This window comes from Lissotriton helveticus, chromosome 11 (genome assembly GCF_964261635.1).
Source record: "Lissotriton helveticus chromosome 11, aLisHel1.1, whole genome shotgun sequence".
NCBI lineage: Eukaryota > Metazoa > Chordata > Amphibia > Caudata > Salamandridae > Lissotriton > Lissotriton helveticus.
The window spans coordinates 903,069,133-903,096,717 of NC_136072.1; the positions used below are offsets into that span (position 1 = coordinate 903,069,133).

General features: G+C 45.6%; 1 protein-coding gene and 1 long non-coding RNA gene across 3 annotated transcripts in view; one reads left to right on the forward strand and one right to left on the reverse strand.

The window, feature by feature from the left end:
- The window catches only part of TBX5 (T-box transcription factor 5), a 615,870-nt gene that overhangs the window by 577,939 nt on the left and 10,346 nt on the right, over positions 1–27,585 (forward strand). For both annotated transcript variants that reach the window (XM_078665962.1, XM_078665961.1), the window contains exon 8: positions 14,187–14,413. In XM_078665962.1, the coding sequence (XP_078522088.1) occupies positions 14,187–14,413 (227 nt within the window). The remainder of the gene's footprint in view (positions 1–14,186; positions 14,414–27,585) is intronic.
- The window catches only part of LOC144791294 (uncharacterized), a 483,505-nt gene that overhangs the window by 204,752 nt on the left and 251,168 nt on the right, over positions 1–27,585 (reverse strand). The gene's annotated exons all lie outside the window — the stretch shown is intronic.

Genomic DNA, 27,585 nt, shown 5'->3' on the forward strand with positions numbered 1-27,585 from the left:
AATACAACTGCATGAGAATGATCAACTCTATATACCATTTTTATGCAGGAGCAGTGACATCAGTTCCCTGTGAATAACGTGCTAAATTTTGCTCAAAGTAGTTATTTTTTTTGCATATTAATGATTTTCATCTTTCCCCATGGGCTTCAGTCTTAGACCACTTAAGAGAAACAGTACAATCCCTTCTAGCCTCATTTCTTATTTGCACCATTTTGCCTGTTGTAGTTAGAAAGAACAGAAAAATATATAGAGTATCAATGTTGCCTGTTGCAGTTAGAAAGAACAGAAAAATATAGAGTATCAATGCCCCTGCAACATAAATAACAGCCATTTCATATGCAGATGTATGCTCTGAATTGAGCTTTTGTGGTGGACAAAAACTCCTAGGCAATGTCAATAAAGCAAATATACACAGTATCTATAACATTAAGAAAACCTATAGTAATTGGTTTGTGTAATATATATATATATTTAAAGTAAGTGCACAGGCCCAAAGATTTTCTTACAAGCAGTCGCCTGTGGTGCCTAATGCTGGAGTTCTAAGAAACCAAGACAATTTAGCCTCACTGCTCTCCTCATTCCACTTTATTCTACCACCATAGACTTCCTGTCTCTTTATTTCACTTTCGTAGGCTATTTCTCATCCCTGTTTTTTCTCCCCTTGTCACCGTTTCCTGTATTTTATCCACCCTTTCTTCTGCCATTTTCTCTCTCTCACAATTTACCATTCCCTAAATGCAATTCTTGAAGCTATGACAAATTGCGAATTGGCATTAAGGAATCACAGTTCTAGTTGGTGGTAATTTGCAAATTCCTATAAAAATGCACTTTTCTGCATTTTTCTAAGTGCCATGTGGCGCACATACAAGCCTTTAGGGCATGTATGTGCGCCACATGTGCCCACTTACCATTATGGGGGTTCATCAGGGTGGCCTTTTGGCCCCCCCTATCACCCTTCAAAATGCATTCGCAATTTGCGAGTACCTATTTGTTACTCGCAACTTGCAAATATCTTCCCATTCATTTCTATGTGCTTCTAGGTCCATAGGAATCAATGTGAAGGCATTGCTTAATAGCTAATTGCAATTTACGATTCACTATTAAGGAATATGTGGGAATCGAAAAAAAATTGCAAAAACCTACATACATTGCATTTTGCGAGTCCATAATAGCGAATTTGTAAAATTCGCTATTATAGACTCGCAAAATGTAATCTTGATATATCTGGCCCTTGGTGAATACTCGAGCCTGAATGTCAATAGAGCCAACCACGACCCTGTTCCCGATCGGGTTGTTGCCGAGATTGTCTGAAGTAGAGTTGCAAAAAAATGACATACTGTGGAAACCCGATACTGTTAAATACCTGGGTATTAATGTTGCACATGGGGAACAGCAGGCCCGCGACTTGAATCTGGGGAAAGTCAAACAAAATCTTTGACCTTCAATTGATTCCTGGAATTTGCTGCAACTGTCTCTCATGGGAAAGATCGTTTTTAGTAAAATGATAGTACTACCCAGGTGTTTGTATGTGCTACAGGGAGCAATGTACGAGGTCAGAAAACTGATTTTTAAGGAGCTGGACAGTCTTTTGACTTAGGTACTATGGGTGAGGGAAACGTGCAAAGTGGGCTTGGCAACTCCGAAACATGGGGCAAGGATGTCTGGAGGACCCAGATCTGGAGTTATAATACTTGGCAGCCAAACTCCAGCACTGGTTTGATGTAGATAATATTTGGGAAACATCGCTTTAGGCGGGCACGCATGAGGGGCAGCAGTTTAGTGAGCTGCTACTGAGGTGCAAAAATGTCCCGGATTCACTACTTCATGTAATCCGGTTACCATGCCTACTCTGGGAGCGGACGGTATGGGTAGGTGCTGAGACGAGCTCCAAATGCCCCAGATTTAAATGTGTGGATAGTGGTGCCCCTTTGCTCAGATTGCGCAGACTATGTCAACTGATAAGTGGAGGGAGGCTGTCTGAGACTTTCTGACTTATATAAGGGGGACTGTTTCATTATGATGCAAGTTGACACTGAGGTGCTCGGACTCAGACACGGGTAGTACTTGCCGTATGCAAAAATAGCAGCCACAGCCCTCAGCAACTGTTGCCACTGTTCTCAGAGGCCCCTAAACGCACGTCCACCCTGGTCACTATCCTCTCCCAGGCTGGGGGGCTTAGACACGTAGTACACATATAGCAGGCACTATGGACGGATCGTCAGGTGGGGTCACTCCAGCTGGATGAAACATGGCAGTGGGCGTGTCATGAACCCTTGACTTCAGTGGATTGGGCAAACGTTCACGAGGCAGTCCAGACAGGTTCTATAAATCCTTGATTCAAACTTGTGCAATATAACTATGTGCACTTAGTCTATTTATCTCCATAGCGACTCCATGCTATCTACCATAGCAGGTCCTCCGTGTGCCGTTGGTGCAGCCAGGATGGGGCTGCTTTCATACACATAGTGTGGTGCAGCTCTGCCATTGCAGTGTACTGGGCAGAAGTGTTATCCCATATTAAATCTGCCATGGTTCGTGAGGTTTCTAATACAATTAATCAATGCCTGCTGGGCCTGATGCCAGTTAAAGTCAAATGGAAACTGAGCAGGCGATTTGTGACTCTAGGCCTTGTGGTGGCCAAGAGACGTATCACATTACAATGGCTCAGTCCGTGCCCCCCAAAGATAAAGAACTGGAGGAGGGACATGATTAAATGGGCAGGCGCTGAGGGGGCACACTTAAGACGCATGAGGAGAGGTGATAAGCTGTCAGACGACTTGCTTTCCTGGGGTATGATGATGCAGACACTGGCAACTCAGTCGGAGGGGATGCAGCGGAATGAGGGTCTCCTTCTCTGGCCGGGTGTATAGCTGCAGTGCTGAGAGGGCATAGATGCGACACCGCAGCCTAACCGCATGGGCTTTATGCCAAATGGGATGGCCAGGTATGTATTCCCATTCTGTGAGACTAGCTGAGGATTCAACCAGCTTATACCTCTGACTGTACATACTGTGATAACTATTCATGTAGAGGCTAAGGGGTGGATGAACGGAGGGAGGGAGGATTTTTAGAAGTTATAGATGCATTGTAGAAGATATGTTATGCCTGTAAAGGTCTCAAGACAGTGGTCTGAAGAAAATAAGTTACTTACTTGTAACTGTAGTTCTCCAGTATTGGAAGACGTCGCCGAGTGAATGAAGGACAGCCGCCTGAAACTGAACTCGGACAAGACGGAAGTCCTCATCCTGGGATCTTCGCCCTCCGCCTGGGACGACTCCTGGTGGCCCCCAGCCCTGGGCACCGCACCCAAGCCAACTGACCACGCACGCAACCTGGGCTTCATCCTGGACCCCTCCCTCTCGATGACCAGACAAGTCAACGCCGTCTCCTCATCGTGCTTCAACACCCTGCGTATGCTTCGCAAGATCTTCCGCTGGATCCCGACTGAGACCAGGAAGACTGTCACCCAGGCACTCGTCACCAGCCGACTGGAATACGGAAACGCCCTCTACGCCGGAACCACAGCCAAGCTACAGAAAAGACTCCAGCGCATCCAGAACGCCTCCGCCCGACTCATCCTGGATGTCCCCCGACGCAGCCACATCTCCAGCCACCTGAGGAACCTGCACTGGCTCCCCGTCGACAAGAGGATCACGTTCCGGCTCCTCACCCACGCACACAAGTCTCTTCACGACCTGGGCCCCAAGTACCTCAACGACCGCCTGACCTTCTACACGCCCACCCGCCAGCTACGGTCCACCAGCCTCGCCCTCGCAGCCGTACCACGCATCCGAAGAGCCACCGCCGGAGGAAGATCCTTCTCTTACCTGGCTGCCAAGACTTGGAACTCCCTCCCCATCCACCTTCGGCTGACCCAGGACCAGCTCGCCTTCAGGAAACAACTCAAGACCTGGCTGTTCGAGCAGTAGCATACCCCTCCCCCCAAGCGCCTTGAGACCCTCCCGGGTGAGTAGTGCGCTATACAAATGGCATGATTGATTGATTGATAGATTCACATGCTTGAAACATTCCCCGTCGTCGAGATGGGAGTCAAAGGTATCAGGATCATCCTGCAAGGCTCTGTCTTGATCTTCATGAGCTGTCATGGTAGGAGGGGAATCAGCAAAAAAGCATAGGCAAAGATGCCTGACCATGCCATCAAAAATGCATTCCCCCAGGATCCCGGTTGGTGACGCCAACTTGTGAAGTACCGGCAATTCTTGTTCTGTGCTGTCGCAAAGAGATTGTCCTGCCCCATTTTAGAAAAATACTGTCAAAGGTTTTCTGATGGATTTCCCACTCGTTGCAGGTAGACTTGAGCTTGCTTAATGTGTCTGCCGTGACATTTTGATCAGCCAGAAGGTGTTCTGCCTTCAGAGACATTCTGTTCTGGAAAGCCTATTTCCAGATGCACTGGGCCTCTTGAGATAGGGGAAAGGACCTTGTGCCACCATGCTTGTTGAGCACAGTCAAGTTCTTTATCTTTGGCAGAAATGCCTGCAATGCAAATCTCACTGCTCTGAGCTCCAGCAAATTGATGTAAAGCTGCTGGTCATGACACTGCCAACGCCCACTGACTTGGAGGTCTTGCAGGAAGGCTCCCCATCCTTCCAGGGAGGCATCAGTGGTGATCACATGTGGAGCCTGCATGGTAAGAAAGGAAAGACCAACGGAAATATTTTGACGTCGGGACCACCAAGACACAGCGTGGATCATACTCTGTGTGACTGTAATGACATCCTCGAAGGAACCTACTGCTTGACGCCAGTGTCAATCCAGCTCTTCCTGCAATGGACACATCCATAACCAGCAGAAGGGAATGAGAGGGATGCAAGATGACATTGTTCCCAGGAGTGACTTGTAACACCGAACTGAGAGTGACTTTCTTTTTGCGAATGATCAGGCCAGTGAAGTTAGTTTTGTTTTTCTCTCTCTCTCTCTCTCTCTCTCTCTCTCTCTCTCTCTCTCTCTCTCTCTTTCTCTCTCTCTCTCTCTCTCTTTTGAGAGAGAGAGAGAGAGATAGAGAGAGGAAGGGAAACGCCTTGTTTATTGTGATGTCTAAAATTGCTCCTAAGAAGGTGATGTTCGGGGAAGGGTGCAGAGATGATTTTTCCTTGTTCAGAGTCAGGCCCAGCTTGGCAAACAGTCTTGTACATGCCACTGTGGACGACTGAACAGCTGTGTGTGAAGGCGACATCGGCGGCTTTTTTGTGAAGTACTTTACCACAAAGGGAGATTTGATTTCTTCTATCCTTAGTAAGTGTTTCATTTGCCTAACACTTACAACATAGACTGCCATCAAGCACGATGTTGTCTTTATGATCCCTAAGCGCTGTCTCTTTTCACATCTTGATAAGTAATCCACTTGCCGCCTCCCTTCTCTTTGAAACTGCGGAGCCCACTGCGCCCATAGCACCATGTATATCACACTGATTATCAGCATCACAGTAATTAAAAAAAAAATTTTAATAAAGTTTTTCAGTCGCTTGTTGCATTTACTAATTTAATTCCATTTGTTTGCACACCAGGGTTTTGGCCCCCTCACCCCACCCGCTGCCCCCTCCCCTGTCCTGAGGAAGACCCCCTGTAAGGCTTCCATTGATCCTTCTCTACGTTGGGGTTGAAACGTCGACAACTTATGATTTCGCCAGCATATGCCTCAGTTATAATATGCTCACAAAGGCCATCTAAGCATGGCAATCTGAATACTGTTGAACATTTATATGTTTCTCTTCTGGCTCCGCATGGAAGACACTTATCTGTATTTGTATTCTGACTAATAGGCGATTGACCGTCACTTTGATCCTGAAAAAAACCCTCTATCCTTGCATGCAATCACACCAACCTGCACCCCTTACCTCTCCCTCACTCCTTGGGGCACCAATTTGTGTTCTTTCAAATAAGCAATGTATTGTTCATGCAAGGTCCATTGGGACTAAATAACAGTGTACCCCCATTATTACCTGACTTGGCTCATGTATATGTTTTTCAAGTCTTTAGTTCATATTTATTTGTGGCTTGTAAGTAAACGTGTACTGGGACTCCTTCTCAATGTAGCTCTTCCTCTGGAGGCAGATTTAGAATACGCCTCTGACTGTCATTGAACATACTGTTGTTGATGCGACTGGTATGATGTAGCGTACAAAGGGTATCTATACTGCTGATATCCTCCCCTGCAGGAAGGAAGGCCCCTTCCTCTAGCTCCTCTAATGGGCACTTTCTGGTACTGAAGCGTCCCTAAAGTATTTTTCCTAATATCCTGAGGTGCATTGTCAATGTGCTTCCCAAATAAAGCTTTTCCATCAAATGGAAGGTCCAGGATCTTATTTTGAACTTCCGATTTCAACTAAGAGGCTCGGAGCCATCCCCCAGAGATCTAAATGCTGTAGTGGCGATATCCATCGCACAATGTATAACCTCTACAGGTGCTCTCCCGTCCTCCTGGACAATTTTCTTAACTTCTTATTTGCTCTCTTCAGGAAGTTGATCCATATACAGAGCCAGGTCACACCATATTTGTCTGTCATATCTACCCAGAATGGTAAGGACATTAGCTGCTCTGACCATCAGAGCTGACATTGATGAATAGCCCATGAGTCCTTCCTCCCATACATGAACTATTATGGGGATAGCCCTCACTGATTTCCTAAAGGGCTCTTTAAAAACATATAACAAAACAGTCCGTTTGGGTATCCGGCATTAGTAGATCAAATCTCTTGGCAGCTCTCCCTAGCAAGTTATGAAAACCACCAATTTCCTCTGGTGGTGAGTCAACAGGCACCGAAGGCAAAGGCGTGGGATTGAGGTAGTCGTCCCATTCCCTATGCGGATCTCTAAGCTCTCCCTGTTCCTGATCATCATCTGTAGTACCCGGATCCTGTTGAGAGACTGATGGAGGTGATTACTGCAGTATAGTTTGAACGCTCTTTGGAGGAGACGGTATAGAACATGGATGAGGAACTAATGACGGTATTTCCTGAGGTACAGGTGTTGGGGGAAATCTCTTCCTGTAGTCAACCAACATAAATTGTAGGTCCGTTAACAAAGATGATACCTCCACCTGATAATCCTGATGGTATTGTTGCTGAGGAATATAGTTGTGATATTTACCATATTCCTCCTAAAAATCATCCTCTTGAAACTTAACATGCAATCAAAAAGAGAGACATAGGTTACAAAACTGAAATGGGCCTTGGCCTGGTTTCTGCTTTGTATTTGTTTAGCATTGCTATTTTGATGTACCGGGGACTCCCATCTAGACGACGGGGAATGATGCAAGCATGTGAATTCTATGAAAGTTCCAATACTGGAGTAAACAGTACATCCATTAAAATGTGAATAGACATAATGCAAGCGGATTGAACTTGGACCAATATTGTGAAACTCACATAGATTTGTGATGACTAACTCATGCGCTGTTTCTTCTTCTGCTGAAACGATTTTTATACAGTCATTGTTGCATTTTTTTAAATGCAAATAAAGAACTGAAAAAATAACAGGGAAAAAAGACAACTGTGATGTTTGTGTATAATGAATGTGGTGAAAGGCTGGCCATTCCTGACATTAAACCACACCGCTGATCATTCAGGCATAGAAAGACTTTTTCCTACCAGGAGGCAAAATAGAGAGCCTACCTCAAATCTGCCCATCACATGGGAACAGAAAGTAGCCATATAAACTGGAGTTAAAAAAAATATGGCCTGTCCCTCATAATATCTGGCTGCACGTCATATACTCCTGAGGCACTGAAAGACTTGATGTCCAATATGGGTTTTGCATCCAATCTGCTTGCCACAATAGAGACAGAAAGTATCAAAGGGTATCAGGTTTTTTCTTTAAAAAGTAATGGGCAGGTTATATTTTCCTGCTTTTGGCTGCTCCCTTCTACCTCAGTTGCAAATGGAACAAATGACGGACGGAATGCTGAACAATGCAAACATTCTCCCTGTCACAGAGATCTGGCTTTAAACCATCATTCTTTTGCTCAGCAGGCCACCCCAGTTTGGACCCAGCAATATGAAAATCAGTCTTGACCCAGTTCTTCATGGGAATGATCCAGCCCGAACTGCCAAGCCGGGTCCTCCCTGGACTGGAAGCAAACATCCTGGGACCAGTTTTGGGGCATTTCCCATATCAGCCAGGCTAGCTTCAATCCAGTGACGCAGTGAGCACGGGACCCCTGTCTGGGCATACCCTTCCCACTTAGGGTGACAAATACAAAAGGAACAAATGATGGACAGAATACTTAACAATGCAAACATTCACCCCTGGTCACAAAGATCTGGGTTTAATCCATTGTTCTTTTGCTCCCAAAGCCACCCCAGTTTGGACCCAGCCATATGCAAATCAGTCTTGACCCTGTTCCTCATAGAAACAGTCCAGCCCGAACTGCAAAGCCAGGTCCCCCCTGGACCGGAAACAAGCATCTTACCGGTTTTGGGGCATCACCCCATATCAGCCTGGCAAGCTTGAATCAAGTGGCACTGTTTAGGTTGCAAGCCACCCCTCCTCCCCACTGGGGGCACACGTAATGTGAATGGCATGAACCCTGCCGGCACAGGCCAAAAATCCAATACACAAGTGTAGGAGCTATGATTTGCATGTCTGTTGTCTGAGTTATGGATTATGATTGAGTGAATTTCTGAGTTTTCTTAACGTATGTTTAGGCATGATAACCAAAGTTAACACAACTTCACTTTAACTTTTGGTTCTTCCAATGATCCTTTTTTTCTTATATATCACATGCAACAGTTTCATGCACCCAACCTACCACGGCAGCCAAAACATGCTGCAAACATCTGAAAGGTCATGCCAAACAGGGGATGATGACCAGAGGGCCTTGCCAAAGACCAGGTCTGTTCCTAATCTATCACACAGAAGTATACAAAAGAATGATGAATGGAATGACTTGGGGCTGCATCCCAGCCCATTGTTAATTTACATACCATGCTCCATCAGTTTCAATCAATCAATCAATCAATCAGGGTTTTAAAAAGTGCGCTACTCATCCGTGATGGTCTCAAGGTGCTGGGGGGGGGGTGCAGCTCTGGATCAGTCGAAGAGCCTGGTCTTGAGGCTCTTCCTGAAGGTGAGCAAAGTAGGGGAGCATCTGATGTTGAAAGGGAGCTTGTTCCAGGTCTTTGCTGCGATGTGGGAGAAGGCTCTTCCACCTGCTCTGGTTCTGAGACTGCGGGGGGGTCTCTGCCAGGGTGACGGCGGTGGAGAGGAGGTTCCTTTTGGGTATGTGGAAGGATACTCTCTCGTTGAGGTATTTGGGTCTGATGTTGTGAAGGGATTTGCAGGTGTGGGTGAGTAGATTGAAAGTTACTCTCTTCTCAACGAGGAACCAGTGGAGGTCTCGTAGGTGATGGGTCATGTGCTCGTGTTATGGGGTTCCAAAGATGAGTCTGCCTGCGCTGTTCTGGATGGTTTTGAGCTTCTGTAGCAGGGTTCTATTGATTCTGGTGGAGAGGGCGTTGCCATAGTCCAGTCTGCTGGTTATGAGTGTGTGGGTGATGGTCTTTCTGCCTTCGGGGGGATCCACTTGAAGGTCTAGCGGAGGATGCGGAGGGAGTTGAAGGAAGTAGGTAGAGGTGATGGCATTGATCTGGTGGGTCATGGTGAGGGAGGAGTCTAGGATTATGCTGACGTTTCGAGCATGGTCTGTTGGAGTGGGTGGGTTTCCGAGGGCGGAAGGCCACCAGGTGTTGTCCCAGGTGATGGAGGAGGGTCAGAGTACGAGGACCTCTGTCTTCTCTGAGTTGGGCTTCACGCAGCTGTTGTTCACCCAGGCTGCGATGTCCTTCATTCCTTCCTGGAAACAGAGTCTGGTGTCTGCTGGTGTTTTGTGAGGAAGAGGATGAGCTGGGTAACATCGCCGTAGGATACTTTCTGAGCCCGTGCTGTCTGACGATGGTGGCGAGGGGGGCCATGTAGATGTTAAAAGCATGGGGCTGAGCAAGGATCCTTGGGGTACTCCATAGTAGATCTCTGTGGGTTTAGAGAGGTAGAGTGGGAGTCTGATCCTTTGGGTACTGCCGGAGAGAAAGGAGCTAATTCAGTCGAGGGTGGTTCCTTGTATACCAGCGTCGTGGAGTCTGGCTGCAAGAGTGTGGTGTGAGAAGGTGTCAAAGGCTGCAGAGAGGTCTAGTAGGATGAGGGGTGCAGGGTGGCCCTGGTCAAGTAGCATGCGAATGTCATTGGTGGCAGCGAGAAGGGCTGTCTCAGTGCTGTGGTTGCTGCAAAATTCAGACTGGGAGGGGTCGAGGATGGTGTTCTCTTCGATGAAGGTGGTCAGCTGTGCATTGACAAATCTCTCTGTGACTTTAGCTGCGAAGGGAAGGAGAGATATGGGCCACTCGTTTTTCAGGTCCATCGGGTCTGCCAAGGGTTTCTTGAGGAGGGGCTTGACCTCTGCCCGCTTCCAGTCATCGGGGAAGATGCAGGCTTCGAAGGAGGCATTAATGATCCATGGGGGCTCCTGAGTGAGTGTTCTTCATGGTCATGGCGGGGTCCTTGGTGGTAGCAGGTCTCCAGGTGGTGATGGTGGGCTGGTTGTTGGTGATGGAGTGGGGGATGGTGTCTGTAGTCTGTTCGCTGAAGTTGTCGTAGAGGGCCTTGATCTTCAGGTGGAAGTAGGAGCTGAGCTTGTTACAGAGGTCCTGGGAAGGTGTGACATTCATGGCTTTGCTGGGGGGTTTGGTGAACTGCTGTTTGACATTGAAGAGTTCTTTTGTGTTGCTACCGTTGGTGTGGATTTTGTTCTTTATGAAGGTCCGCTTGGTGGCGCTGGTCGTATTCAGTCATGGCATTCCTGTAGGTGTTCGGGTCTTCGTGGTTTTCCTGTTCCTCCAGAGTTTCTCGAGGCGTCTGCAGGAGCGCCTGGCTTCTTGGAGGTCAGTAGTGAACCAGGCGGCCATCAGGGGGCGTGGTTTGGCAGGGTGGCAGAGGGGTGCGATCTTGTCTGCACAGCTGGAGATCCAGCGGTGTAGTTCTTCTGCTGCAGACTTGGCATTGGCGTTGGTCGTGGTGGTAGGGCGGTAATGGAGGAGGGTGGTGTTGAGGTGTTTCTCTATGATCTTACTCCAGTTTCTTTGTGGCGGGCGGGTTTGGGTGTGTTAGTGGTGTTGAAGGTGCAGTGTACACAGTGGCGGTTCTGTCCAGAGGGGCTGGTGGTGTAGCTGAAGTGGATGTTTGTCCCTCCTGTGAAGATGGGGCCGAGGGTGTGTCTTGCTCTGTGGGTGGGAGTGGTGATGAGCTACTTCAATCCTAGGTTGTTGAGGTTGCAAGGAAGGTAGTGGAGTCGGGGTCGCTGTGGTTGTCGAGGTGGTAGTTCAGGTCTCCAATGAGAATGTACTCCATGGAGGCCTTGGCGTGGGGTGCGGCGCGGTCGGCGATGGTGGTGGCAGAAGAGGCGCGAGGCCCGGGGATCTGTAGATGAGGGATCCTCACAGCGTGGTTTGGGGGCTGGTCTGGATCTGGAAGTGGAGGTGCTCTGTGTTGGAGAGGGGGTCGCTCGAGCTGGAGTCAGGAGTCAGAGGGAGCTCTGGTGTGCTATGGCGAGTCCTCCTCCTGGGCGGTGAGCAGTCCTTTCTTTGGATCTTGTATTCGTAGGGGATGGCGGTGGGGATGTCGGAGGCGGAGGTGGCGTTGGTCCATGTTTCCGTGAAGAAGGCACCGTCTGGCAAGAGGGTGTCGAGCAGGTCCCAGATCTCCATGGCTTGTCTGTGTAGGGAGCGCACATTGAAGAGGATGCATGTCAGGGCTTCGGTGGTGCGGGCGTCCAGCGTGGGTTCAGCAGTCGTGGGGGGACTGTTGATGGTAAAGGATTTTCAGCAGTGTCAGCAGGAGAACTGGCCGTGGGTGGTGTTCGGCGTTGATCTCTGGAAGTTGTTGTTTCTTCCGGGGTTGAGTGCGAGGAGGGCAGCTGAGTTGTAGCAGTGGAAGGTCGTAGATCCAGGGTTCCTGGGGCTGGCAGCGGATGGATCGCGGAAGGCGCAGACTGCCTTGCCTTTGGCGCATCTTCGGCGCGTCCGCTGCGCAGCCGTGCATCAGCCGCCATTAAGTAGGGGAGGGGAGAGGGAAGCGCAGCTGGGAGGCGGGAAGCAGGCAGGAACTGGTGGGGGGAGGGGCCACAGGGTCAGCAGCATTGGGAAGGGCATGGAGGGCAAGGGGGATGGGGACCGAACGGCACAGAGGACACAGGTACAATTATTGGCACAGAAAAGGCAGAAAATGGAGAACAGCAAATAAACTAAAAAATGGCTCAAGACAGACATGGGCACAGAGACAGAACACAGAAAAATGGCACAAGGATAGTCACAAACAACAGCGGCCAGCAGAAGAGCAAGGCTCTCCCACTGGACCACCTGGGATGAGGCGTAGGCAGGAGCCTGCGGGTGGAGGAGGGTCTCGACACCTACCTGAGAGAGTATATCCCGGTGCCCTGAGAATGGTACTTAGGAACGGAGCTGCGGGGGAGAGCAGGTCCCTGACCAGGAGGTCAGAGGTCTTGCTCCATTCTGGAGGAAGTGTATTGTAATGCTATTACCCCTTTCAGGAGCAAGTTTGCGGTAATGCAAGATAGAGCCGTTAATCTAGATATAGTGTCTCGTATTATACCGTGTGTTTGTGGAGAACGTCACCTGGACAGGAAGAAGAATCCATCAGGCTATGAGATTGTTTAATCTGGGCGATAGACCTATCTCGTCTGAAACCCACGTTCACCTTTGGGATATGAATCCGTTATTTCTGTAAAACCATTTCCTCTCTTGTCTTTCGATCCCTCCCCCCCAGACCCAGTCATATGCAAATCAGTCTTGATCTTACTCTAATAGGAACAGTCCAGCCTGAACTGCCAGACCAGGACCACTCTGAACCATACCACAAGCAACCTAAGTCAGGTTTCATCCTTATTAGGGTTTGTCAGTCGGGTATAGCTTGATTGCACTGGCAAAGTGTGCGCAGGACCCATATAGGGACATATCGGTTCAATTTAGGGCGTCACACTGAAGTATACAGAAAAGTGATGGATGGAAAGCTTGAATTAATCTCAGCCACTGATAATTACTCAGTGCCACATGGCCATCCACTGTTATTTTGAGCACCATGCCACCTCAGTTTTGAGGCAGCCATATCCTAATCAGTTTTGTCTCATCTCCAATGGGAACAGTCCAGCTCAAACTACTGGTTTTGGGTTTATTGTGTTCCGGTTCAGAGAGGACCTAGCTTGTCAGTTTCTGGCTGATCTGTCCCTAATGGAGCACAGTAAGCACTGCTTTGCATATGTCTGGGTCCGAATTGAGGTGGAATGTAGTGCAAAATAGCGATGGACTTGGATGCAGCCCCAAGTAATTACCAGTGGCTGAGATTATTTCAAGCATTCGTCCATCACATTTTTGTATATACCTTTACATCACAGGTGGTCAAACACAAACCCCAATGTGATTGACCTGCACTCAACCAACCACTTTCAGACAACCCCCACTGCACACAAGCAGTATTGTCAAATGAGCATGTATTGCTATGGATGATCAGACCGTAAGATTTGGAGTAACCCCTCAATATGAAGAAATGATTATGCGTGTAATTGAAAAGATGTTCAGTTGAAATTTCTCTAAGCATAAACAAATTGGTGCATCTAAATAGACACTTACCAACGAAAGATTGCTTCATAAGCATTAGTTGTCCCTCTCGTTTGCTATAAGCAATATAAATCATTAGGAGACTACTTGCTGTCCTGATGTGAGTCCCATACTATTTAGAGTGTGGCCTATTCCTCACTGTCTTGAAAAGGAAGTAAAAATAGATATATAACATTATTTAATACATATTTATGTATTTAACATTTCATGAACCCTTATGCTGCATTTATTGCTCCTCCGCTGTAATGTATTGTTGATACATTTATTTGAGAATGATTGAAAATGACTTTCTTTTGGAGCAATATTCTGTTGTGACTTGTGATTACCTAGGCTCTTTCAGCGATTAAATGTTGGAACTGTTCTTTGGTACATCAAAGTTAAATTGGATATAAGTAAGCCTAGTGTATTTTAGAATGTGTACTTTATTATCTGCAGATATTGAGGTGGGACTTTCGTGGGGGAGGTTTGCAGGAACCAAGAATGGTTCTGCTATGTTCATGTATACAACTATATGACATTAATTCGTTTGCATATTTCTTTCAGCAAGGAGTACCCGGTGGTACCGAGGAGCACAGTCAGACAGAAAGTAGTTTCTACTCACAGCCCCTTCAGTGCAGAAGCCACACGGAGCTCCTCATCGAACCTGAGCTCACAATATCAGTGTGAAAATGGTGTGTCGAGCACCTCACAGGATATCCTGCCCACGACAAACCCATATCAACCTCTCGCCCAGGAACATGGCCAGATATACCATTGCACAAAAAGGAAAGGTTAGCAATTATTCTATAGAAAAAGGCAAACTGATTCCAATTAGCTCGACAATCCCCTGGTTGTCTGATGCATCTCCTGGCATTTTCAATTTCATTTACACTAAAAAACATACTGCTTTCGTAATTTCTATACTATTTGCTGTTACCTTATTTTATGATTATTGACTCTCTTTAGAATGTCATTTGAATGGCATTCCAGCTACATTTAGTTTCAAGAGTCTTTTTACTCTATGTATTTTCAACAATATCCAGTGAAATTTCTTGACTTTTTATATTTTGAGTGGGTAACTAAGAACAATTATATTTTCTAGATTGGCTCTGCCTACAGTGATATTGAATACCTCTTTAAATTAAGGTTTTACAAAAACATTCCACACACAAATATCATTTTAAACTTCATAAAAAGACCAAATGAACTGTATTCACTTGGTCATCTTGTCAAGTCACATAGATAAGGTTTGGGGTTTACAAACTAGTAATGTGTTAAGTTCTTTCAAATTGTATATATATTGCTGGAAGTTGTTTCCGTAGTCTGGATCACAGAATTCTGGGAGGCCTTATGTTCAAATATGAAATTCCAGTTCAATATAACTTATGTTTTTCAATGTTCTCTTCCTTTTAAAATGTATTTTTAAAAATTGGAACACAGAGAAATATTAGTTTAAGCTGCAACACCTACAAATAAAAGTTGCCTCCCTATTTAGACTTCTTCCTAGGCTTGGACAGTGTAGTACTCAAAAGCCATTTCATAACATTTCTTTTACCAAGTTTGATGGAAAGACGCTTCCTTGGAGAACTTTCCATCAAAAGTTTGGATTGTGTTCTCCTGTTCTTTTGATGAAAACTTTTTCTTCCCCTCCTTGAAACAGTTTTTTGCGTTTTCCAGGGTATGCGAATGTGTAGGGGGTTACATGCCTTGGTGAAATATATATTTTTCCGCTCATATACATATTTTGTAATTCTTCATAACTAGTTCTATCAGATGTCTTTTTCCCTACTGAGACATGGCTACATGATAGCTCCGCTCCTGATATGGTTGAAGCTCTTCCTCCTGGTTCTTGCATTACCAGGTTAGACCGGCAAGGCAAAGGAGGGGGTGGAATAGCCATCATATATGGAAACACCTTAAAGGGCAAATTCTCTCCCCTTAAGGCTGCAAATTGCAAAAGTCTTCTTTACACATTGACCCTTACTCCAATTTTGACCTTTTCTGGCATCCTAGTGTATATGCACCGGGCCCATGCACGTAATTTTTGCAGGCTCTTCCTGATATGGTTCTTGATTTAGCTATAAATAGAGCACGTTTTGCCATACATGGGGATTTTATTTGATATACTGAGGTGTCTAATGATGCAGCGTCTAAGAAGTTATTTGACTTAGCGTCCGTGCAATGAAAGCAACCAGTAAAAGGGCCTACACATGAAAAAGGCCATACCCTAGACTTAGTGTTTTGTAACACTGACCTCCTCCAGGTGTAGACTCCTATTCCCTTAACCTGATCAGACCACTTTCTCCTGCCACACATGCTAACAGTTTCCTTATCTCCCTCAGTTAAGCCTTTGAGCACTCATTGGGAATATTGTTGTCTAAGTTAAATGTTGAGGACTGGTCAGAAGTCTTACCAACCTCAAAACCTGACCTCACCGGTACAGTCACTTCCTCCGCTCATTGTTTCAATAAATGGACCACTACTTCTTTAAACAAGGTCTTTCCTGATAAGAAGTTTAAGACCCCCCAACGGGAAACAAATATCCCCTTGGTTTAACCAGAAGCTTTTTGCTCTGAAAAAAGGAATGCATAGGACTAGAAGATGTTGAAGAAAGGTCTATGATGAGGCATGTGAATTGAAGTACAGGAACGCTATTAGGCGTAGGCATTACCACACTGAAATAAAACCTGCTCAATCTGTGTACTTCTCTATGAAAAATTGAGCATTCTGCTCATTCTCCTACAGAGATCTTTTGGATCTTGAAGGATATCATGTGGCCGAATTCTGTAGGTTCTGCCCTAGAAGCTTCAGCTGAGTACAGCAATAATTTGGCGTTATTCTTCCAGGGAAAGATTTTAGACATCTACTCTTCTATCCCTGCAGTCTCCATCAGTGAGCAGCATTTAGATAGGGAGCCTTCTACTGTTCAATTCGAAGGGGTACTTACTGCTTTTCCTGCACCAATGGTAAGCTCACTCTCTGATCTTTTAGCAATGGTAAAATCCGGCTCCCCCCTAGATCCTACCCCCATTCACATCTTCCACCAGGGGTTTGATAGCATTGCCCCCACCTTGGTTGACTTGTTGAATCTCCCCCTTTTTAGTGGTGAAGTCCCCTTGCAATGGAAACATGCGGTAGTGAAACCGCTTGTAAAAAAACCAGAACTTGATCCTGTCTGCTTCAGTAATTACAGGCCGATCTCTCTTCTACCAGCTCAGACAAAGCTCTTGGAAAGCATGTCAATAAACATCTTTCTGCCTTCCTTGAGTCTAATGAAATCCTCCACCCCACTCAAATGTTGTTTAGGCAACCGCATAGCACAGAGACAGCCATGCTGATTGTGGTCGAGGATCTCAAATCTTTCCTGGACGACGGAGGTTCGGCAGCCATCATTCTACTAGACTTGAGTGCGGCCTTCAACCTGGTAGACCACCACATACTCATCCATTGAATTTCCAAAGTCGGCATTGAAGGCAAAGCCTTGAAATGGCTCTCCTCCTTCCTGAAGAATAGAACATTCCAAGTGGTTTACCATTCCTGGTATTCTGAGAGCCTCTCATTGAGCTGTGGGGTGCTCTTCTTTGAGCCCAACTATTTTCAACTTGTATGTGTTCTCCTTGGCTGATATTGTCTATTCTTGTGGGTTGTCTCTGGTTTCTTCTGCAGATGACACCCAGTTGGTGATTTCCATCTCCCCTGCTTCCAGCTCTAACCACCGCATTCTGGCCCCCTGTCTTGAGGAAGTGGCCAGATAAATGGGCAATTGCAAACTGAAGCTCAATGAGGATAAGACCACAGTCATGGTCTTGGGCAATATTTTCAGCAAAAACGTCCCAACTCCCCTGCCTGACTGCTTGGAAGATCTTTCTAGTCCGAAAGAGGTGATAAAGAGCCTGGGTTTGTGGTTAGACTCCAGTCTTACTAGGGAGCACCAATCAAACAAATTTGCAGTAAGCTGTTTTGGTGTTCCTAGAATTCTAAGAAAAGTCCTTAATCTGATACTGTTCATAGTCAGAAGACTCATTGTCCAGGCTCTTGTCATCTCCCGCCTTGACTAGGGTAAAGCTCTCTATCTTGGCACCTCTCACTAGGGGAAGAATAGGCTTCAGACAATTCAGAATGCTGCAGCTTCACTTCTTATGAATCTTCCCAGACTCCAGTCTGTCAAGAAGGCATTGAATGATCTTCACTGGCTTCAAGTGGAGCAACATGTTGAAGTTTAGACCCACTGCATTATGCATAGGTCTTGTCTTAAAATAATGTTAAGATCGCCAGCTAGCCATACATTCCAGGAATGTCACTATGATCCTCCTCCATCCACTTGCTGCAGGTCCCCAGTTAGAAGATCTTGGGGCGGCTGGTCTTTCTTTTATCAGGCCTCCAAGCTCTGGAATTCTCTTCCTCTGGAACTTCGCCAACTGTCCAATAAACTGTCCTTTTGTAAGGCTGTGAAAACTTGGCTTTTCATTCCTTAGTCTTGTTGGTGTAGTGCTGGGAGTCCTCCGGGTAGCTATGCGTATTATAAGAACCACAGAATAGAACAGATGTGGATTTCGCATTGGTGTATAATAGCAGCACGGACAGGTAGAACTGGTCCATCTTCCTACTTGTTGCTGAACTAAGAACCATATTTGGAAAACCCACCATAGGGTTTGAGAATCCTGTAATTTTAACTCTGCATATACTAGAGCTGTTCAAATTTGTCACTCTTTCATGTCGTAAATTGCAATAAAACTGCAGGTAATAGGGTAAATTGTAAAATTGTAAGGTTTGTAGGGTCAAGTGGGATTTTCACATTCTTGATAACCATGAAATTGAACTGCGATTTCCTTTTATTAAATGATACACTGATGCAGATGTTGAACATAAGCAGCGCTAGAATGCTATCTTTTGTTACCATTTTATTTAATTTAATATTTTTGGCGACCGTCCCTGCAGACTCTACTTAACTTGCCATCATTCACTTTATTTCATGTTTGGTGGATGCGGATATAGAGTGAATAAGTTATACAGTTTTGTAACACTTGTTATATAACATCTGTAGACTTGGAAATCGTTCACATTCCATACAAAGTATGCATTATACAATATTATAAACCTATACACCTATCTTTATACCGTATTAAATACTTATGAAGACCGTATTAAATGAATCCATCAATATGTTACAAACCTCATGAAGAGGCCATTTCACACCTCATGAAGAGACCATTACATGTAAGCACCATAAATCCTCTTTGGTAGGACTAAGTATGAATTAGGTTTTGCTCTACACTTAAACCGTCCAATCGCAGTTTAGCAGGCACCCATTGTTTTTCGTTTATTAATCCTTTTAATTTGCCTACATCATCATCACCAAGGAATTGACTGCAATTTTTAAATAAACGTGCCAAGTGCCTTTCTAGTACTTCTCCTAGGGACACGTTATGAATGAAAATATAAGGGACAGATATGTCTTCTTCTTTGAACAAGCCTGCATTGTCTTTCTGAATTTGGGAGCCGTACCACATGCAAGAACCCAAAAAGGAGAGCATTCCAGGCCCAATATGCATTAAAAATCCTTCCTTCAGGCTTAAATGAGATTCTAGTCACTGCTATACTTTTCCAAACTCATCCAAACTGCAATAAGTAAGCAAGCATTGGGAAGTACAAAAGGTGTAGTTTGTTTGTTAAAGTGTTTGGTATAGGTTGAGTGACTGTGTCTCTTAGAAATAAAATTCCAAAATGAAGTAACATCTTGGGCTACCACAATACACAAACTAAGAGTTGGGGCGCTTTGCTGAACAGACTCATTAGTAGGGTTAAGCTGCATCCTCAAGGAAGAGTGTTAAGAAAATGAGTAAGAAAATGACGTTTGCATTGCAAGTGGTGAAATTAAAAGGCACACGCGGAGGAATATTTCCTGTTGGATATATATATATATAAAGAAATATCGCTGAACACGCAAGGGTGATTAATGAATAGCACTATGAATTTATTACGGTCTAAGGCAGCCAGACAACAGGCCATTCCTAAACAAAACAGGCCAAATAGCAACAATTAAAATGTCATCATGTCAGCAAGGAACAATATTTTGCGAAGACAGGACACTGGGATGTGTTGTGCAGCTCCTTTATTAAGGTCAGAGAAACGGCCCCGGTCAACTCTCCTGACCCTCAGCTACCGACTTCTTCAGCTTCTCAGAATGCACAGCCCGGATTCCAGAAGTGAAAGCACACACGCTGCATTGGAACAGTACCACTGTTCCCAGGACACATGCACATCCACATTAACCTTAAATAAAAACAATATATCCTCCTTCTTTAACAAATACCACTTAATATAAGAAAATTAATTAATATATATATATATTTAGAAGCACGGTTATAATCCTTATGCCACAAAAGGTTTCTTTATGATCATCATGCTAGGCTCTCTTTTGCACAAGCCTTTATCTCTAACTTCGCTCTCATTAGGACTGGCTGTTTTCATTCTTACATGGTCCTCCACTTCAGAGCATCGGGCCACTCTCCTAGCATTCCACTATTTTTCATCAGAAAATAACGAATTTCCACGCACTCCCACCATCTTCTGGGGTTCAGATAACATGGAACATCCTTTCTTAAACACTTTTCCCGTACACACCCTCACCAACATACCTTCCACAAGCTTCCTGTCTGATCTGATCACATTCTCATAGTGTCTTTGTTCAAAGTGTGACTGATATTTTCCCACCTTAGCACGCCATTTCTCACTCGTGATCTCCCTCTGACCACACCTTGCCATCCACGCAGGGAAAGCCACAGTACAAGGCGCCTTACACTTCAGCAAACAGAAGTGTATCTCCCCAGTCACAGAATGAGGAGTAGTTCTGGCATTCCATAACATTTCCATGACCTATTTTCTCCAACATTTGTTGCTTGACAAAGCAAATTGTACACTCTCTCCCAGTATATGGTTTAAGCACTCTATGAGACCATTACTCCATGGATGATATATAGGTGTCCTACTATGCCTGATGCCCCATTTCTTGAGAAAACTACCAAACTCTTCTGACACAAATTGTGGACAATTGTCAGTCAGACTTTCCATCAACAGGGCATCCTTCTCTGTGAAAAATGTCTTCACAAAAAGCAATTATGTTCACAGATTTCACTTCATGCACACATGCCATTTCTTGCCACTTGAAGTAGTAATCTTTGAGTACTATGGCAAATCTCTCATTAACACCTAAACTGTCTAATGGACCACAAATATCTGTGGCTACTTTTCCCCACGCCCAACTGGGTAATTCCACAGGAGTAATGGCAGTTTCTTACATCATGTGTGATTTATCATTATACATACAAAGGGGACAACTGCCAACAAACATTTAAATCTGCTTGTCCATGCCAGGTCGCCAGAAATACATCCTAACCTTCCTCTTCATCATTGACATTCCTTCATGTCCCTCAAGCATCAAACTCAACAATGTGCCCTGTAAACCGTCTGACACAACCAACTTATTGCCTCTCCTCACAATTCCATCCCACATTTCCATCCCAGACAATTCTTCCCACACATTCCTTATAGGTCAACAACTTCTCATCCAACTTCCATCCAAAGGCTTTGGGTAATTTTGTTCTTCACCCTCACCAACTTAGAATCAGCCAAAGGGGCTTCCTTCCATTCAGTCTGCCCAATGGACTGAAATACATCGGATATTTCAGCCACTGCTCATTCCTCTTCTTCTCCAATATCCACATCGTCCACATCATCCAAGGGCAATCTAGACAGACAATCTGCATTTATGTTCCACACTACCAGCACATATCTCACAAAGAAAACATATTCTTGGAAGCAGTGCAAGCACCTTGCGTTGAGTGGGGTAGCCATTCCAGCCCCAGCAGTGGGGAACACATCAACAATGGTTTATGATCAGTCCGGAGCTCATCATGCACATCCCACACAAAAATGCGAAAATGATGCATCCCCCCACCAGCAAACCAGTGCTTCTTTGTCCACAGCAGAGTATGTGTTTTCTGCCCCCTTTATAGTCCGCAATGAGAACACCACAACTCTTTCTTTCCCTTCATGCTCTTGCATCAAAATAGTTCCAAGTCCATATCCACTAGCATCCAAGACCACTATCGTCCTTTTCGCAGGATCAAATGGTTTAGGCTTCACTGATTTAGCTATTTTCACCTTCACAGCTTCCACTAAATTGCGTTTGTGCTTCACCCCCTCATATGTAAAAGTATGACCCAGATACTCTACTTCAGATTTACGAAATGTGCATTTCTGCAAGCTAATCGTGACCCCTGCTTTCTCCAATCTACTCAACACTTTCTTAAGAACCTCATCATGTTGATCATGTTGAGTTCTATTATTTCCCCATACCAACACCATCTTGAAAAACCAACACGTTCGCCATGTCTCCCAAAATGCCCTGCATGTCCCTCTGGAAAACTGCGGACACAGATGCCAAACCAAAGGGTATGCGAATGAACTGAAAAGCACCCTCAGGCGTAATGAAGGAGGTCAAGTGCTTGTATTCTGCATGCCAACACACATGGTGGGGGGCACTTGACAAATCCAAAGTGGTAAAGTACCTACCACCAGACACACTCACCAGCATTTCATTAATGTTGGCTAGTGGATGAAAGCCTACCCATATGCACTCATTCAAGTCTCTCAAGTCCACCCACATGCGGATACTGCCATTGGGTTTCTTGGTGAGAGCAATGGGACTTAACCACTCTGAAGCTTCTATGGGTTCAATGACCCCAATGTCGTGCAGTCTTCGCAATTCAGGGCACCCCTCAATGCCAATGGCACATTCCACACTTTGTGCACCTTAGGCACAAGATTTTTTATTAGAACAATTCTGTGTTCCAATTTTTTCAAGCAGCCTAAGTCACTACCAAATAGTTTGGAAAATTGATCGACCCACTCACTTTCACTCTGAGTTAACAGAACCTGCTGCGGATGGTTTGGATTCAGAACCATACATATCGCATGTTATTCTCTCTAACCTAATAATGACCTCCCTTTCTCCACAACATAAACCTTTCCCTTTGCATGTCTGCCCTGGATTCTAAGCTAGCTTCAAAATAGCACAAAACCGGACGTTTCTTGCACAATATCCTTCCGGGGCAACGTCCTTGGGACTCAATTTAGTGTCCACATTCTGCCAAACAGTTTTTTCTATGAAGGTGAAAGGCGAGCACGAATGCAACATGCACAAGCATATCAATGACTCGAATAGTACATTTTGGTGGACAATACCCTTTCCCATTCATAGCCGAAACAGCACATGGTTGCTCATCCACTTCGCTCAGCATTAACACTTCAACATGTTTGTCATCCAACTCCAGTCCCCGTAGATAGTAGGGAAGGTGTTGGATAGTAAATTAAACCTATTCCCTATCCTAGAGCGCCCCCCAGCGCAATGCGTTGTAATGGTTTGCGTTGTAAAAGTTACGTCGTAAAGGCACTGAGTGGTAAAAGTTGTGTTGTAAAGGATGTTTCCCCTGCTAGCTGCAAAACCACTGGACAGTGAAGTAGTTACTAAGCACTTTTGCCTGCCTTCCTTTGATGGTGGGCAGGACGGCCTTCAACGCCATGCGAATCACCTTCAATTCCATGTCTTTACAGATACTCTTTATGGTTAAAATATGTTTTTATTCAGTTTATTCAATAATGCACACTCACCTACAACCAGTGGCCAGTGAGGCACACCAATTGGAGGAAACAAAGAGGGTAAGACAGAGGGAGCAAGGGTGGGAATGGAGCAGAGGGGATAAAATAGCTGGGGGAACATGGGATATCAGGGATATAATTCAAAAAGGAGGTGTGGTCCTCACCAAGTCGCTGACTCCATTATAGAGTGCTCAAAGACATAAGGTTGGATCGTTTAAGATGGCGATTCATCTGTGGTCACTCCTTACTGTGCTGTTCCATCATGCTCTAATCTCTTGTAAGCCAGAGTTGTTGAACATAACTTAGACTAGTGAGATTACAGAAGTGATAAGAATCAAATGTATGGACCCCACATTTTGTCAACTTCTGTATTTTGTTATCTATTGAGGCTGTGTGTTTTTCCCACAGTAAATATAGTCGGTCAGCATGGTCTGGTGCTGCATCAGTGCCCCATTTGGATGTGATGACCTCACAGAGCGCCTTTGTGATTGCCTTTCCTTTGTTGGAGTGCAGCAGATAGGTCAACGCTTTTCGGGAACCCCAATAGCATTTGGCTGGCAGTATATAGCTGGGAAGAAGGGGATAACCATATCCAAGATCTTGTTGACATCTTTTAGAGTGTCCTCCCTGTATTTTTTAAGTTTGGGACACCATCAGAGGAGTTGGGTCATTGTGCCTGCGTGGGCGTAGTTCCTCCAGCATCCATCCTTGCTGTTGGGTGTAGTACCAATAGTGTGTTATTTTAAGCATAGTTTCTGCCCCTACACTACAGCACTTAAGGAGGTGGTGCATGTCATATGGAGAATGTTGATCAATTCCTTAGGGGTAAAGGATCGATCTTGCTCAGATTCCCATCTCCTTTGAACTGGGGATATGCTATATGACAACAGTTTAATTCAGCAATATATATATGATATATATATATGTGTGTGTGCATGTATGCGTGTGTGTGTGCATGCGTGTGTGTGTGTGTGCGTGTGTGTGTGTGCGTGCATGTGTGTGTGTGTGTCTGAGAGTAGGCCCTTATCTATTCTGGTGATCATCCACTTCTCAAATTTCATGAGGTGCCGACTGGGTCAGGTGAGGATCAAGAAAACCAGTGCTTGATGGTGGTGTAGCGCCAGTGTTCACTCCCTGGGATTGCATAGCTAGATTGACTTTGGGAGAAGGCAAGTGTGGTAAAAGAGGTTGCCAGTTCTTTTGCACTGGACCTCTTGTCAGGAGTGGAATTCATTGCCTGCCATAGTGCGTGGGAAAGCGGGATTTCCATTGGTTTTCAGAGGGGAGGTGTGTGTGAACAAACCCCTAAATGTCATGACCCTATCCACCGTCGCTCAAGTAATTTAATAGATATAAGCCCTTGGCGGTCGGTGTTTTTTGAGAGTCAGAGAATATTCCAGTTGTGCGTCCCAGCTCTAGATTGGTGGATAAAATACAAGTGTTTCTCCATGAACAGCCTATTCAATTCCATCATATAGCAAAACTGGGCTGCAAGACAGTAGTAGGTTAGGTGGGGGATGACCAGGCCTCAGCTGCTACAGATAGGTAAGCACTCTTCCTAGCCATTTGTAGCTTCTTGCCACCTCAAATGATAGTCTCTATCAAATATTGTAGCTTGCTTAGCAGGAAGGGAAGGTGGTTTCAGTGGGAGAGACTGCTTGATGTACAGTATCTTGGGAGGGAGGGTCACTTTTGCTGCGACTATTCTGTCTACCAATGAGCGGCCTTCGCCTTTCTAGATCCGTATGTCTGAGCAAGCTGTGGCAGTTAGGTAGGAGGAGTTGCATTCCACCTTTATCTAAGGGGAAGGGCACATCTTTAACCGCAGTTACGGCCCATAGTGGCTCACCCATGGAAAAAGAAAAAGGAGCTTCAGCTGGGCCCTATCATTCTTTGGGATAATGAAATTAAGGGTGTGACAATTCTGAAAGTTATTTTTAAAGCACCTGCCAAACACTTCAAGTTCTCGCAGGAGGATCAGCATGGAGTAGTAGGGCTGGGTGAGGTCTTCCATTAGATTAGATTACAATACTTGTAAAGTGCATGGCTGCCTCAGCAATGAGGCATCCCAGCGCTGAAGCAAGACGAAGTGAGGAGCAGGCGAGGGGTTAGCATTGAGGGAAGAGCCAGGACTTTACTAACCTTCTGAAGGCCTGGTGATCAGAATTGCTACGGATGTGTAGAGGGAGGGAATTCCATAAGGTAGGGGCTAAACGCCTGAAAGAGCGACCGCCAGATCTGGCCCTACGTATACGTGGAATGCTTGCAAGAAACAGGTTCGCCGAGCTTAACGCTCGTGAGGGTGAATAATGGGTGCACAGAACGCTCAGGATTTCTGGGCCAATGCCAGTCAGAATCTTGTGCGTGATACAGAGGGCCTTGAAACAAACTCGTTGTTGAAGGGGCAGCCAGTGCAGGCGGTGGAGGAGGTTGGAGACATGGCAGTATTTGGGGAGAGCAAAGATGGCACTGCCTGCAGCGTTCTGGACCCGCTGCAATCGGTTCATCACAGACTTATTGGAGCCCAGAAGAAGCACATTGAAATAGTCTAATCGGGCCAGTATGGACGCATAAATGATCAGCTGCCGCGTTTGGGCATCGAATAGACCAAGTATCGGCTTAAGGCCGCGAAGTAGCCCGAAGCATTTCCCGGCCACTGATTTGGCATGCGTCTCAAAGTTAAGATCTTTATCGAGCATATTTCCCAGACTCTTCACCACAGATTTAGGGGCAAGAAAGACTCCGAGGGCAGGAGGCCATCATTCACTATCCCAGAGATGGGAATTTTTGCCAACCAGAAGAATCTCCGTTTTAGCTGAGTTCAACTGCAGAAAGTTGGCTGTCATCCACTCTGCAATGGCCGATATGTCTTCTTTGAATTTTGCTCTACCTTGGCTAGGATTATTGGACAGGGTGATCACCAATTGGGTGTAATCTGCATATGACACCAAGGAGATTCCCCACACTTTGGCCATCCACGCCAATGGGCTCATATAAACATTGAAAAGCGTGGGGCTCAATGCTGATCCCTGTGGAACCCCACAACGGAGTGGATGAACACGGGAGGCGAAAGGGGGAGCTATTACTTGGAAAGTCCGCTCGGCCAAAAAGGAAGAAAAACACTATAAGGCTTTGTTGCTGACCCCTATCTTCTCCAAACGGAGTAGCAGGATTTCATGGGAAACCATGTCGAAAGGCGCACTCAGGGACAGCAGAACCAGAGCTGAGGTTCTGCCGGCATCCTAGGCTGTCCGCAGTTGTTCCATGACCATTAGCAGGGCAGACTCTGCGCTGTATCGTGGTCTGAAGCCATTCTGGGAGATATCTAATATAGAGTTAACTTCCAGGAAATGAGTTAGAGTCGAATAAACATGAGCTTCCAAGATCTTGGATAAGAATGGTAGTAGCGAAATTGAATGATAGTTTTCCGACTTGGCTGCGCCCAGTGTTGGTTTCTTAAGTAAGGGGGCCACCTTAGCATGCTTCCAGGATTTTGGAACCACCGCCGAGGCAAGAGATAGATTAACCAGCTCCAGACACTCAGGCAGGAGGCTCTGTTGAACTTTCAGAAAGGCGTCAGGTCTTAAAGGGTCATCTGGAGATCCTAATTTTATTTTTACACCCAGTGCTTCCATATTCTTAGGGGAAATAGGGGGAAATGACATGAGAGAGACGATCTCAGGGCCTATGTACGTGTTGCTCCCGGTAACGTTGAGTGATATGCCTTGATCGAGATTACGGTAGATACGTTCCACCTTCTCCACATTGTAGGCTGGAAGATATAGTGCTGCCTGATGCTGAAGGAGAGGAAACCAAATCCTTCAAAGGGAGAATATGGTTTTGCTACAGTTATTACTTGTAATGATCAGGCTGGAGTAGTGGGCTGCCCTAGTTTTACGCACCAGTTTGTTGTATGCCTTAATTGCTGATCTGTACTGCAGTTTAGCCTGGGAATCATATGAATGTCTGCAGGCTCTTTCCAGAACCTTACAATTCTTCCTGGCTAAGGTCAGGTCCTCATTGGCCCAGGCATTAGCCCGGGCACTTTTAGAGTGGGTGAGTTCGAATGGGATACAAGTGTCCAGTGCTTGGGTTACCCACCTTTGAAAGAGCGTATCATCCTCTTCCGTGTTTGTGGATTTTTCTAGCAGCTGTATGCTCAAGGCTGTAAGGAAAGTCGCCTGGTCGAGTTTGTGCCAAGGCAGTTTCAATGAAGGGTGCTGGTTTGACCAGTGTTTAGGACTGGCTAATGTTAGCCGTATTAAAATAAGAAAGTGATCTGTCCAGATCATAGGGAGGGGCG